The 14167-nt window shown below is 43.6% G+C and overlaps 1 protein-coding gene and 1 long non-coding RNA gene across 5 annotated transcripts in view; one reads left to right on the top strand and one right to left on the bottom strand.

The window, feature by feature from the left end:
- Window positions 1–12620, top strand: part of BRPF3 (bromodomain and PHD finger containing 3) — a 628641-nt gene extending 616021 nt beyond the window's left edge. For all 4 annotated transcript variants that reach the window (XM_085651054.1, XM_085651053.1, XM_085651052.1 and 1 more), the window contains 2 exons: window positions 9336–9484; window positions 9596–12620. In XM_085651054.1, coding sequence (XP_085507180.1) covers window positions 9336–9484; window positions 9596–9779 — 333 coding nt within the window. In that variant the 3' untranslated portion in view covers window positions 9780–12620. The remainder of the gene's footprint in view (window positions 1–9335; window positions 9485–9595) is intronic.
- Window positions 1–14167, bottom strand: part of LOC146871405 (uncharacterized) — a 160507-nt gene that overhangs the window by 66716 nt on the left and 79624 nt on the right. The window lies entirely within an intron of this gene.

The raw sequence follows: 14167 nt of genomic DNA, 5'->3' as shown, positions 1-14167 counted from the left end.
TGAGCAAAATGCCCTTCTCGGCGGGCCTGGCTGTCCAAACAATAGTGCTTCATGAAGGTTTACAGTGATGCCCACATAGTAGAGATTGGGACTATGAACAGAATGACTAATAAGCCTTATGGGAGCAATTTGTACTTTTGTTAAGTCTTGAGCTATGTGTGATGGAAGCTGAATTAAGAATTTGTTTCTGGGACGAGAACTGCTTCCTTTAAGACCTAGAGACCCAGGATCAGGCTTTGGCCTCGGCGCTAGACTCAATATGTGAATCTTAAAAATCACTTCAATCTCTCGGTGCCCAAAATGTGTGCCAAAAGTAATTTGTGTAATCCCCACTTGATGTACACAATCTTGCAGAGGATCTCCCAACCCCTCACGTAATGTACAGCAATCCGTAGCTTCACAGCTAGCTACTATTACGTACATACTAGCCCTTGTGAAATGTGAACATATGGGATACATATACACGGACTCACACTTTCTCTTAACACTTCCAATATTACTGCCCCAACGTTTAGTTCTAATAAAGATAAAAAGAGTTTCAGCTCGAAAATAACACTAGTTAATCAGTGGTACATGCAAGACGAAAGAGTAGTACTTTATTTTTAACAATATATTATCTACTGGCGGTCGCCAGTAGATAGTTATAGTTAGGACCGAGTTCCCATAGGAAATCTGAAAATTCTATTTTGAATAACTTTGACGCCGGTTGACTTATCTTCCTGAAATTTTCAAAACTAATGGGGTGCTCCGCTCAGCTCCTACCCTGAAAGTCTCGGGGTGATTCGTCAAGCGGGGGATGAGAAAAAGGGGGGTCCCAAAAAACGTTTTCCCCATGCATTTTCCCATAGGACTTTTAGTCGAAGGTACAGCCCGAACAGCAATTACTTGAAATTTGGCAAAGAGGTAGTCCTCAGGTCAGGCATGTGCCTTTAGCTTAAATGGTGTAAATCCATTCAGTAGTTCCTGAGAAAATCAAAAGTAAAATCACATATATATATCTGGGCGGAGCCTAACCACACATCTCATCCTGAGATCTGATTGGCTGTCAGCACTTCATCCAAGAAGTGTTGGCAGCCATCTTGGGACCAATATACATGATAGCACCTCATTAAAAAGCATTGCAGTTAATAGAAGGTTTTAAGACTTTAGTTACATTATAAATCATTTGTTGGTGGTACCATACTCATTTTAGGAATTGTGGTGTGTTCTAAGGTGATTTTACCATGTAAAAAGCCTTCTGCTGTGATATCATGAATCATGTTTGAGAGAAAACTATTTACTCATGCTTTTCCCACAGAGGTTTGGAAGGTGATCTATAAGCTAACCGAGAGCATATTTTCAGTAAATTCACATTATCTTTCTCAGTCATGTGAGAATGAAGTCTGACATTCTCAGTAAAACATGTACATCCAACAAGGGCAGAGACTGTCAGTTGATTCCTTTGTGTTCTACTGCAGCTTCCCAGAGTGTTCTAAAGAACAACTAGAGCGCTAACAGTCCTACTTATGACAAACGTATGGCACACCTGAAGCCATCTTGGTTGGAATAAAGTGGTAATTCTTAAAACATTTAATTTAAAAAGGAACAAAATGAGGGGGTTCATTTTGCCATAGAAAGTATGATTAGTGCTGCAGAAAGAAAAATTAGGGCACATTTTGAGTGACTTCTCAAATCCTCTTCTATTTCATTAAAAAATTCTGACATGCAGACTGAAACATGCACTTTGAATACCAGCAGCAGACTTCCCTGGTGAGCAGTAGCTTTACTACAGTGATCTAATAAGCAACTAGAGTGCTAACATTCTGAATTTATGGCAAATTTGTGACACATCTGAATGCCTTCTTGATGGAATCAAAGTAAAAAACTGAATAGTATTTCCTACTGAGGAGACTGTAGTAAATGAGGAAATCCGGAAACATCACAAATAAGTCTCCCAAAATGGCCACCAGAGACAAAAGAGCCCAAATATCACCCAGATGTAGCCCAAGTATAGCCCAATGACAGAATGTCCCAGAGTGTTCTAACGAACAACTAGAGCGCTAACAGTCTTACTTATTTCAAAAGTATGGCACACCTGAAGCCATCTTGATTGGAATAAAGTGGTAACACTTAAAACATTTAATTTACAAAGGAACAAAATGAGGGGGTTCATTTTGCCATAGAAATTATGATTAGTTCTGCAGAAAGAAAAATTAGGGCACATTTTGACTTCTCAAATCCTCTTCTATTTCATAAACAAATTCCGACATGCAGACTGAAACATGCACTTCGAATACCAGCAGCAGACTTCCCTGGTGAGCAGTAGTTTTACTACAGTGATCTAATGAGCAACTAGAGTGCTAACATTCAGAATTTATGGCAAATGTGTGACACATCTGAATGCCTTCTTGATGGAACCAAAATAAAAAACTGAAAGGATCCCCACTGAGGAGACTGCAGTAAATGAGGAAATTAGGAAACTTCATAACAAATAAATCTCCCAAGATGGCCACCAGACACAAAAGAGCCTAAATGCAGCACACATCACCCAGATGTAGCCCACATGTATCCCAATGACAGAAGTGTGCAAAACACTTATTTTTTGTGTATTTGCAGTTTTATATAGTGCAGACTTGTCAGGTATTGGAATGCTTTACATGAGCATTGGTTACATCACACAAGATCAAATTCGTTTTGGTTGTAGACATCGGGAGATTAAGTGATTTGACCACAATCACAGAATGTTGAGCTGAAGCAGAAACTCCAACCTGGTTCCCCAGTTGCAAAGTCTGCAGCTCTGGAAGTAACACCACATCCTCTCGCCAAGGTGCAACATTTAATCAAGTGGTCAACTGGATAAAAAAAACAAAGATTACAAATAATTTAAAAGTTCTTTGTCGCTATTTGAAAACTCAGAAAATATGTCCTCATTTTAGTTTTTTAGAGCACTAACTATAATTTTGATGCAAATAAGACCCTCTCATATATGTAACTTCTAAACGAAATACTCTTGGTATTACAGTTTTGATTACATCAAGATGACGTCAGGCGTTCCACACTTTTGTAATAAATATAGAATGTTAGCAATCTAGTTGTTCATTGGGATACTGTTGAGAGGCAGAGGCCAGGGGCACGGACTCTGAAAATTGAAGGCAGGTAGGAGAGTGCAGAGGCAACAATTTGACCACACTGGGCAGGCAGGAAGGGCAGTGGCAGCACAACAGACTATGGAGGGCAGTGGAAAGGGGGGCAGGGGCAACAAACCAACAATACAGGACTGGCAAGAGAGGCTGTGGCAATATAATAGACCACTGCGGGCAGAAGGAAGAGGCAGTGGTAGTACAACCATACATGCCAACAGACCCGTTTCAGCCAGGAAACGTCCAATGTTTTTAAGCTCAAATGGGCTTTATTTGATCTGTCTCCTATCTCCTCTTTTTCAATGTAACTCAAAGGGGAAAATCAATACCCCCGTTTTTTTTCAAAATCTCCCTCTTACCAAGTTCAAAATGTTTGCAAGTATGGTACATTGAATCATGGTAGGCAGGAGGAATTGGGGTAGGGACATGGACTCGGATAACAGAGGACAGGAGGGACATGGAGAGGTGCACCAAACTGACCCTACAGGGCAGGCATCAGGGTTTGCAGCAGCACAATACACCACACAGCGCATGCGGGACGGGAGTGCAGCACAACAATCCATAGAAAGCAATAGGGAGGGGACAGGACCATGCACATGGACAACAGAGAACAGATGGGAAAGAGGCAATGGTAGCTAGCTGACCATAATGGACAGACAGGAGAGAAAGCTGCAGCATAACAGACCATAAAGGGCAGGAGGGACGGATCAGGGGCATTACAATGGAACAGGCAAGCCAGGAGGGAGGGAATAGGGGTCTGCACATGGAAACAGAGGGCTGGGGGCAAGGTGGCAGGGCAGGAGCAGCAAGATGACCATGGAGGTCAGGCAGGATGGGCACTAGAAACAAGACACACCATGGAGAGCAACAATGAGACTATGGTGGCATACACACAGACCATGGAGGGAAGGTGGGAGGGGGTCAGGGGCAGCTAGCTGACCACACAGGGAAGGTGGGAGGGGCCATGGCAGCACAGAAGACCATGCATGGCAAGCGGGAGGGTTAGTGGCAGCACAATGGCTATGATGGGCAAGAAGGAGGGTGCAGGGGCATGCACAAAGGAACATGGAGGATAGAAGGGAGGGTCAGGACCTGGGCACAGACAAGAAAGTTCAGGGGAAGGGGCCTCACAACAGACCGCGTGGGGCAGGCAGGAGGAGCAGTTGCAGCACAACAGATCAGGGAGGGCAGAAGGGTGTGGCAGTAAAATGGACCATGGAGGACAGGAGGAAGGGGATAGGGGCATGGCATGTGGACAGGGAGGGTGGAGTTGGCAGGGACAGGTGACAGTCATCTGACAATGCTAGGCAGGTGGGAGGGGAGTGGCAGCTCAACAGAACACTCAGAGTAGATAGGAGTGGCAGGTCCATGGAACATGGTGGGCAAAAAGGATGGAGCAGGGGCATGCACAAAGACATCGGAGGGCAGGGGGAAGGAGAATAGGGGCAGCAAGCTAAGCACAGAAGCTAAGCAGGAGGTCAATGATGGGCCATAGAATTGGGCAATGGAGGGCAGGAGGAGTGGGCTGGTACATCATGCTAAATGGAGGGCAGTGTTAGCACATCAGACCATGCATGGCAGGAGGGAGGAGGCTAGTCCATGGATTCAGACAACAGAGGATAGGGAGGAGGTGGATGGGGCAGCAAGCTAACTGTTCAGAGAAGGTTGGTATTAGGAACTTTATTGTTTTTAAAATGTGTGTCTGTGCGAACTACTTAAAATATGAACAAATATGCAGCATAATCTCACTTTTATTCAGGAAGAAGAGGACGTTTGTGACTGACTCCGGGCTCACTTGGCAGAAACACCCCCTGACCCTCCACCCCCATCGCAAAATGTAATGCCCGTGAAAAGGGTAGGTGGACGCAGTGTTATATAGAACATAGTCCTGAGAGCACGATTGAAAATGAAAACTAGATGTAGTATATGGTATAAACTATGCACCAAAAAGTTTGATACAAGATGAACCGGGGCGTGAAATATAATATGCAATACATTGTGCGCAATGACAGATTCATTGAAGAGCGCGAGATAGCACAGGCACTAGCGCGTGCTATGCGATATGCGCCTTGGAGTGTAATATGCACAGGGCAGTGTAGTGTAACCTAACTAGTCTCTAAAGTTGTAATATAAAATATGTGCTGGGGAGTGTAACGTTGCATATGCACTGTGACAAAGATATGGATCCCAGATTGTAATATGTATGGCATAGCGCTGTGCGTTATAACATACACATCGAGGAAGGCACGTTAGATGGGGCAATATAACCCGTGCGAAGGCAAGTGTGGCATGACATTCACGGGGTGGTGTTGCAGTGCACATGGGCTAGAGAGTGTCATAGCATACGCACTAGCTGGTGGAATACAACACAAAGGTGTGTGGCACTCGGCGGGCACTGGTGGGTGTAACACAGCATTGGGCTCAGCCAGGAGCACGCTGTGACTCTCAAGTGAGGTTTGTCTCCTTTCCAGAGAGTAAAATAAAAAGTATTACACATCCGGCAGTGGATGTGTGTTTTATTAACCGTGAGGGGGGTATCTTGCATAGTTTGGTCGAATTTTTGTCGAATCCCCTTTGAATGGCTTGGTGTGCGTGTATATTAAATGCGCCCGTCAATAGCTACCCATGTTTGTATAAATAAACGACAAGGGTGTCTACTTGGAGAGTACCCACCGGCGGGGGCGCCGGGATTAGGCACGGTAGGGCGTCAGACACGTCAGCTTCACTAGCGATGTAAATACATTCCATGTGGATTCATTCTATGCATATTCGCCTTTTAATGAATATCACGCAAATCGTCATGGTGATAGGTACATACGGTTTGTCCAGCATGTCCTAGGTGTTTCTATAAATATATATATTTTTAAAATAATACAAAACAAAGGCCGGCCCCGGGGGATGGGGTCCCCGGAGCCATAAGTGGCCTGAGGAGGGAGGCAACACAGCCCCCTCCTAAAGAATTTAAATTAAAAAAAGGCCATAACCCGAGGGTTGGGGTCCCCGGGGCCGATAAGGCCTTTGGAGGGCCAAATTAATTTTTTTCAACAAAAAAAATTAGGGTGCAGGCCCTGGGGGATGGGGTCCCTAGGGCCAGTAAATTAGAAAAAGAAGGGGGGCCACACAGCCCTCCTTCAAAAAATAAAATAAATAAAAGACCGGCATCGCGCTGGAGGCCACGCCCCCTCCTTGCAGCACTCTGCAAACGCGCCCCCTGGCCAGTTGTAAGTTGGGGAATTAATTCCCCTTCAATACTGAGGGTCCCTGAGGGCCAACTAGCCCATCAGGTATCTCCAGTATGCGCCAGGGAGCTGTGTTGCAGACAAGTGTTCTGAGGCCACGACCCTTTTTACACCTCTATGCAACGCAGCTCTGTGGCGCTTACTGGAGGTACCTAGTGGGCTAGTTTGACCGTAGGGACCCTTAGGATTCAAGGGGACTTAATCTCTCAACTTAGAACGGCAACAGGGCACGTTTACACAGTCGTGAAGGGAGGGGACGGGGCCTGAGGTGACGTGTGCAAACACGCCCTATGGCGCGTTTTAAGTTGGGGAAATAATTCCCCTTCAATCCTGAGGGACCCTGGGGGCCAACTAGCCCACCAGGTGCTTCCGGTATGCGCCACTGAGCTGCGTTGCAGAGAGGTGGTGCAGGCCGTGCCCCTTTTTCCACCTCTCTGCAATGGCGCTTACTGGACGTACCTAGTGGGCTATTTTGCCCCTAGAGATCCTCAGGATTCAAGGGGACTTAATCTCCCAACTTAAAAAACGGCCACAGGGCATGTTTATACAGTGGGGAAGGAAGGGGACGGGGCCTGAGGTGACGTGTGCAAACAAGCCCTATGGCGCGTTTTAAGTTGGGGAAATAATTCCCCTTCAATCCTGAGGGACCCTGGGGGCTAACTAGCCCACCAGGTGCTTCCAGTATGCGCCACTGAGCTGCGTTGCAGAGAGGTGGTCCAGGCCGTGCCACTTTTTACACCTCTCTGCAACGCAGCTCTGTGGCGCATACTGGAGGTACTTAGTGGGCTAGTTGGACCCTAGGGACCCTCAGGATTCAAATGAACTTAATCTCCCAACTAAAAACGGCCACAGGGCGTGTTTACACAGTGGTGAAGGGAGGGGACGGGGCCTGAGTTAACGTGTGCAAACACGCCCTGTGGCGCGTTTTAAGAGGTAGTTTTAATCCCCTGCCCTAATATATACTAGGGGCTTACAGAGGAGGTCATGCTGATCACAGGGGGACCCCAACGCATAGTGTTCCCTAGTGTATGTAGGTGTTTTCGCTGTATTCTGAGTGTCTTTTAACATAGCACTGGCTCTAGGACGGGTTAGTCAGACTCAGTTACCACCAGTATCCGTTGAAAAAGTTGAGGGTACAGGATGATTTTGCAACAAGGCTTCTTTCTGCTCTTCTGTTTGTTTTCTGCACGTTATCCTTCTTCCTGCACTTTTCTTCGTCTTGGAGGACTTCTGTTGCTTCTTTCTGCATTTCTTTTTTTTCTCTGTGCGTTTTTTCTTCTTTCTTCACATGTCCTATCTCTGTAGGCATAGTTAGAAATTAGCATTTAAAAAACCTTTGAAATTCACTGAAAAAACCATAGGTTTCAGGCACGTTATAGTTAGCTGGACTTTTCACTCGTACAAAACCATTGAAATTCCCCGGTTATAGTTAGTTCAGCTAACTATAACTCGCGCGCCCGCAATGCACTGCTAAGGACGTCACATATTACATCACTCATGACATGGTCAGTGACATCACTCATGACATCACTGATGACATCTCAAATGACATCACTGATGATGACATCCTTGTGATAGAGTGGCAGACCTCCTCTCCCCCTAATATAACCTTTGATACACACATTCAAAAATAGAAACTACAATGTTCAAAACAATGGACATACCAATACCAGTTACAACAACCTATTCAGCAATTCTAAGATCCACATACACATCCACTCATTCACCAACAGTCCTATACAGTCACTCATACATGTACTCACTCATCATATGTACTCATACACCTATACATCCTGTTACACAATGCCACTCATCCATTGAGTTACTCACACACATAGTCACTCATGCTAATAAAGAATCAAACCTACATTTACTTGCATTTACAGTTACACATACCACCACACTTTCTTCTACGGAAACTTACACATACTTAGTCTTTTAAACAATCACTTATAGAAACACATCCTTATTCATACAGGAACTCTTTCAATCTCTCACTCACATATACTCACTTATATACACCAATAGTCACATATACTAGTTTAAAACATATGTAGTTACTCATAAAGACACTACTGAGACAGTCATTCACTTACTAACACACCCATGCACACTCATCCACCCATACAGTCCTGCACACATGCTGTCTTCAACACATACAAACAGTGAGTCACTCATTCATGCACCTATGCACTACGTAATACCCCCCACCGAACCATATAGACACTCATACTGATACTCAAAAAACCAACTAATAACCTATATAGACACTCATGTAGCTACTCACCAACCCATGCAGCCACTTATACACAAAGTGAGAGACTGATACAGATATTTACACATTTAAACATTACTCACTAAGCCATGTATTCACTAAGATACACTTAATCAGTCAGTTATACAATCAATTTTTCAAAAACAAATCATCCATTTAGACACTTATATACCCATTTATTCTTCCATCGACCTTGAGATATACATATATAAAACATATATACTTTTCAGAAAAACACACATTCACTGGATGATGTCATCAGTGATGTCATTTGAGATGTCATCAGTGATGTCATCAGTGATGTCACTGACCATGTCATGAGTGATGTAATATGTGACGTCATCAGCAGTGCATTGCGGGCGCGCGAGTTATAGTTAGCTGAACTAACTATAACCGGGGAATTTCAATGGTTTTGTACGAGTGAAAAGTCCAGCTAACTATAACGCCCCTGAAACCTATGGTTTTTTCAGTGAATTTCTAAGGTTTTTTAAATGCTAATTCCTAACTATAACGTGCCTGAAACCTATGGTTTTTTCAGTGAATATATATATATTTCTAAATAATGATTTGTTGGAGTAGTGACAAGTTTGTTCTGGACTTTAAGCTAGGAATCAAACATCATTATGGAAACGACAGTCTATGAGTAAGGTAATTGCTTAAATTCTGCATTTCTCAAATATTGCCCCTTGATCTAATGTCTAGATTATTGATAGCAACATGCCACGTGAAGGACTCTTGCACAATGGAATCCCCATCCCAGTTCCACCACTCGATGTGCTGAAGCTGGGAGAGCAGCGGCAAGCAGGAGATAAGCTGTTCTTGGTCCTTTTCTTTGACAATAAAAGAACCTGGTGAGGAATACTCCTTTGTTAACTACTCAAAGTATAGCCCTACTCTCTTACCCGTCCCTGCTAGCCTTGTGATGCCATCTATGGTTAACTGCCTTTTTTCTGTTTTTGTAGGCAGTGGCTTCCTCGTGATAAGGTGCAGCCACTCGGTGTGGACGACACAGTAGACAAGCTGAAGATGTTGGAGGGTCGTAAAACCAGCATTCGCAAGTCTGTGCAAGTGGCGTACGACAGGGCCCTGATCCATCTGAGCCGCGTGAGAGGAGACCATTCCTTTGTCACTTCCAGCTATCTGTAGAGACTATTAAAGTCTGGTTTGCTGCTTACAACCCACCCCCTACAGGCAAAAAGGAATCCCTCGTTCATAGAAAAAAGGTCCTGGTGTGGTCCTTTAATGAGGGTGGGAATCACCGTGTGGTACTGAAGCTCCAACAGGAGACCATGGAAAGTACAAAACACATTACTGACTAGTGGTGGGAAAGCAAATCTTCCATAAATTTCCCCATGAAGAACCACTGCCAACCAAAGGAGGAATAGAAGCATGAAGATGACTTTGGGGTCATTGTTGCATGCGGGAGTTGCATTGCAGTTTTTTACCACCTGCACTGTACTTCATGCCATTTACAGTTGTGGGTCTCAACCTCCGGCACTGAAGAATTCTTATGAGGATGTTTGTAATTAAATCTTTAGACTTGTGCCAAAATTGCAGAAGTTACAACAGGCCGTAGTAATGCTCATTTTATCATGCTCAGGTAGCACATGCTTAACTAATGGTTTGGTTTTGTCACATTCAGCAATGTGGCTTGGGTTTTGTCACTTTTGTCTAGGCGTAAACGTATTTGTCAAACTATTTTTTTAATCAACCACGCAAGTCTGTGCAAGGTCTTGACATTTAGAGCCATTCCTACTGCAGTTAAGACCTGCCTATGAGTTAGACCTACCATTAAATAATTCTCAATAGGACTACCTGGTCCTGGCCCTTCGAGCTATGCCTGCTAGAACGTGGGCTTCAGTCTTTGTGCCACATATGCTGCTGTATGAGCCTGGCTTTTGGGGGCATGTTTGCTGTTGTGTGGGTGGACTCTTGGGCCAACCATTCTACCAGGAGCCTGGACTCTAAGTACATATGTTGCCATGTTGACCTGGATATGCCCGCTTTGATCCCCCCCGAGCACGATTGCTGGTGTGTGGGCCCAGCTCTTGTGAACAGGCTACTACCTAGGATTTGTTGGCTGATGCTTTTAGATTTGTCCAAGAGTAGGGCAAGGCCATTAGTCCTAGCCCATGGTTTGCTTGCCTTCATATTTATGCTGTTCATATGTGACTTTTGGAACAAATACACCATCCAAGGGAGAGCTGGACACAGTTATATGGGCAACATCCAGTTCCTTCCACTAAAGGAACCTAAAGTTATTGCCAGATCCACAAATCCAAAACTCAGACATCTCATCGTCATTTTAACCTTATCTCCGATATATACACACTCATATTTGAATTCATCCTCTTTATAAATCATTAATTTATTTTAATAACTGTTTTAATTTCCTAAGATAGTATACATTTAGAATGTATTGTATTTAGTCACTGCATAGCTGACTAGAATTCTTAGTTGCCCCACTGACGAAGGGAGTAGCTCTATATTTTTACTGTTTTTCAGGCATTTACACAGGCATGTCCAACCAGGACTATCTGATGTAATACACTGAGGAAGTTAGGTTGAGAGTTGTCACTTGTTCAACACTGATGTGTATGAATAATGTGCTGACAGTAGTGTTTGATGTCTGTTACCAAAGATGTAATTTTGGGAGTTGTGATGCTGAAATTAGGAAATAGTTATTAGTGGATCGCTGATGCAAGACAGTTGCTTTCTTACATCCGGATTTCAGTCTGAGGCCTATTTGAAAACAAAAGTCGTTCAACATTTTTATTATTTTGAGTATTCTGCATCAATTTTAGTCTGAAAATGGCTTAGGTGAGAAAGCATGCGTGACAAAAATAGCTTTAATGTGTCCTGAAGACTGAGAAAGGCAGTTATCCGGCTTCGTGGTTCAAATTTGGCTCAGATGTCTGCAAGTGTTAGCGAAATGTATGTCAGTATCTATGTGGATGACATTGTGAGTGGATGCAGGTGTGTGTGTGTGTAGAGATTGCTTTTTCAGATATTTAGGAGTGAGAGATGTTTTGTCTTTAACTCAAGTTGCATACTCTTTCATTCTTCCATACATTCGCCACGCAGTGTAGAATCTTCTTTAAATAATGTCTGTGGTACAGTAAGATCAAATGGAAATACATTCTTTTTACAGCCCACATCATCAATCATACAAAAAGCACTTAGTGAACGAGGTCCAATCCGCAGTTTGGACCTTAACGGGAGAAGTTTATTCTTGCTTCTTCAACTCTCTGGAAACTTTTTGGATTAGGTATTTGGTCAGCCTAATCCTATTTCATCAGTCACATTTTTTTACTTTTCATTTTAAAGACAATATAATATGAACTGGAAGGAATGTAATCACTGCCATATGTGCTCTGCTGACGTTTCTACAATCCGCAAAAGTCTTAACGTTGCAGTATGAGCCTGCAACCTGGAAAGAAAATCAATCTGCAAGGAATAGCTTTAGGTGCAAGGACTTTGGTATACCTTTGTGATGCAAGGGAGGGTATCAGAAATTGCCCGGGAGGGAGAATGGAACTTAGGGAGGGCACTGTAACCTGTAAATAGGTGTAAAATATTATTATAATTTATTGCAGCCTGTTCCCATTCTTGCAGTCCTCCGTTATGTGGCAGGGTGTGTGATCTTGTGCCCCATTTAACAGAGAATGACACTTTTTCTAGGTAGTAGCTCAACTGTGGACTTTGTGACATGTGTCAATCACTGTTTGAGACATTTTTTCAATTCCCTTTTAGACTTTGTGTTGGCCATGGCACCAGAATTTTAAATGTGGCTGTCAATATGTTGTACAGCACAGAGCATTCTATTTATTGCAGAAAGTGAGTCTTTTTGCTTTCTAGAAATTTATATCAGAGGAGTTCTAAATGTATGCTTGTAAAGAGAAAAATGCAAATTTGACCTACTATAACCTCACTGTCTGAAACTTCTATTTTCTCTTCAATCAAAATAAATGTTCTATTGTTAATCTGTAACTGCATAGGCCTGACATTTTTCTGCACCTGTGTCACTAAGCCAATGTTACACTCGATAAAATATAAATCTTTTCTAACCAGTGTAATAACTGGCCATGAAACACAACTTAATGCCTCAGTGTTATGTCACGTCACATTAAAATTAAAGTCACTCTTACTAAGGAATACAATACGCTATTTTCTGGGTCAAAAAAACAAAGCTGAGTGGAAATAATGCATAGAGAAACGGCATGACTATACTTCATAGATCGAATTTAAGCTAGGGAGACCCACAGATCCACATAGTAAATGGTAATATGACCCATTCAATAAGTGTGTCAAAAACAAAGTAAAATGGGAAGGGTGTAACACAGGGCTTCGACTCAACTTCAAAATATAATTTAGTTTGGATAAATAGTCTGCTACTCAACTTTGAAAGATCAGTGCTCGTAAACGATTACCTCAAATCAACCTCCAAACAAAAACCACAAAACTTCCAGCTGTATGAAACTGGCTCTTTATATAGTGGACTAAAAAGAGGTACACTGTGTAAAGAACCCAGACAAACCTCAAAGGAATTACAGAGGCACACATGGCACCCCAAATGCTCTCCTTTGTGGTAGTTTGGGCAAGCAATTAGGCATATCATAGGGTAGTGCTAAGCATTTATTGCATACACAAAGGCAGTAAATGAGACACATTCAATAAAGAAATCCCACACCAGTTTATAAAAATAACACACTTGTATATGAATTCAGATACCAAGACCATTGAAATCAGGAAAGTACTTTGAGTTATTAATTTTTACAGTTTTCAAAAGTTGACTGCAATTTTTGGGAGTGGTAATGTTATCATATTGGGGGGGGGGGCATATAATAAATTCAGACACTTAAGAGTGACTTACAGGAATGTTCTCTGGGACTTAAGGCGAGTATAGGGGAAGGTCCAAGCCCACATTAACAGGTCACCTCAGGAGGCTCTGGGGCATCTGGGTGCAGAGGTGTGTCCCGGCGAAGGGTGTCCCATTCACTTCAATGGGAAACAATCCACGGTCTGGGAGAACCCACCGGGGGGCTCGACCTTTGCGATGCTCAGGCACGTGGAGACATCTTTGTTCCACTTCTCGGGCTGTGGGGCTCAGGTACAGTGGTGTCTTGTCATCAGATCCGGTGCTGGAGCGCCTCTCAGTTGGAGGGAGCCTGCAGAAAGAAGCTGCAGGCAGCGACAAAGTCCCGTCTGGCCCGATCCAAGGATGGGCTTGGCTCTTGGGGATCTGCAGACCCAGTTGACATAGTCACCTCCCTTGGACTCTGGGGCGCAGTGTAGAGGTACTTTGAGACATCGGGTGGCAGAGGTCGCAGACTCACTTAGTCTTTGTGTCTGCTGCAGAGGGGAAAACAGGACAGCTGGGCCACTCGATGTGGGTCTCACCGTCCCTGACGTGCAGGTCGGTCTTCATCATTTGTGTCCGTACTGGACACAACAAGCCTTGGTTGCTGCAAGGGATCTATTACCCCAGGTATTGATGTTGTCCCCAGGTATTGGTGTTCGGCTCCGGTTAGTCC

Source organism: Triturus cristatus, chromosome 1_1 (assembly GCF_964204655.1).
Source record: "Triturus cristatus chromosome 1_1, aTriCri1.1, whole genome shotgun sequence".
Lineage (NCBI taxonomy): Eukaryota > Metazoa > Chordata > Amphibia > Caudata > Salamandridae > Triturus > Triturus cristatus.
This window is presented reverse-complemented; position numbering and strand designations above follow the sequence as displayed.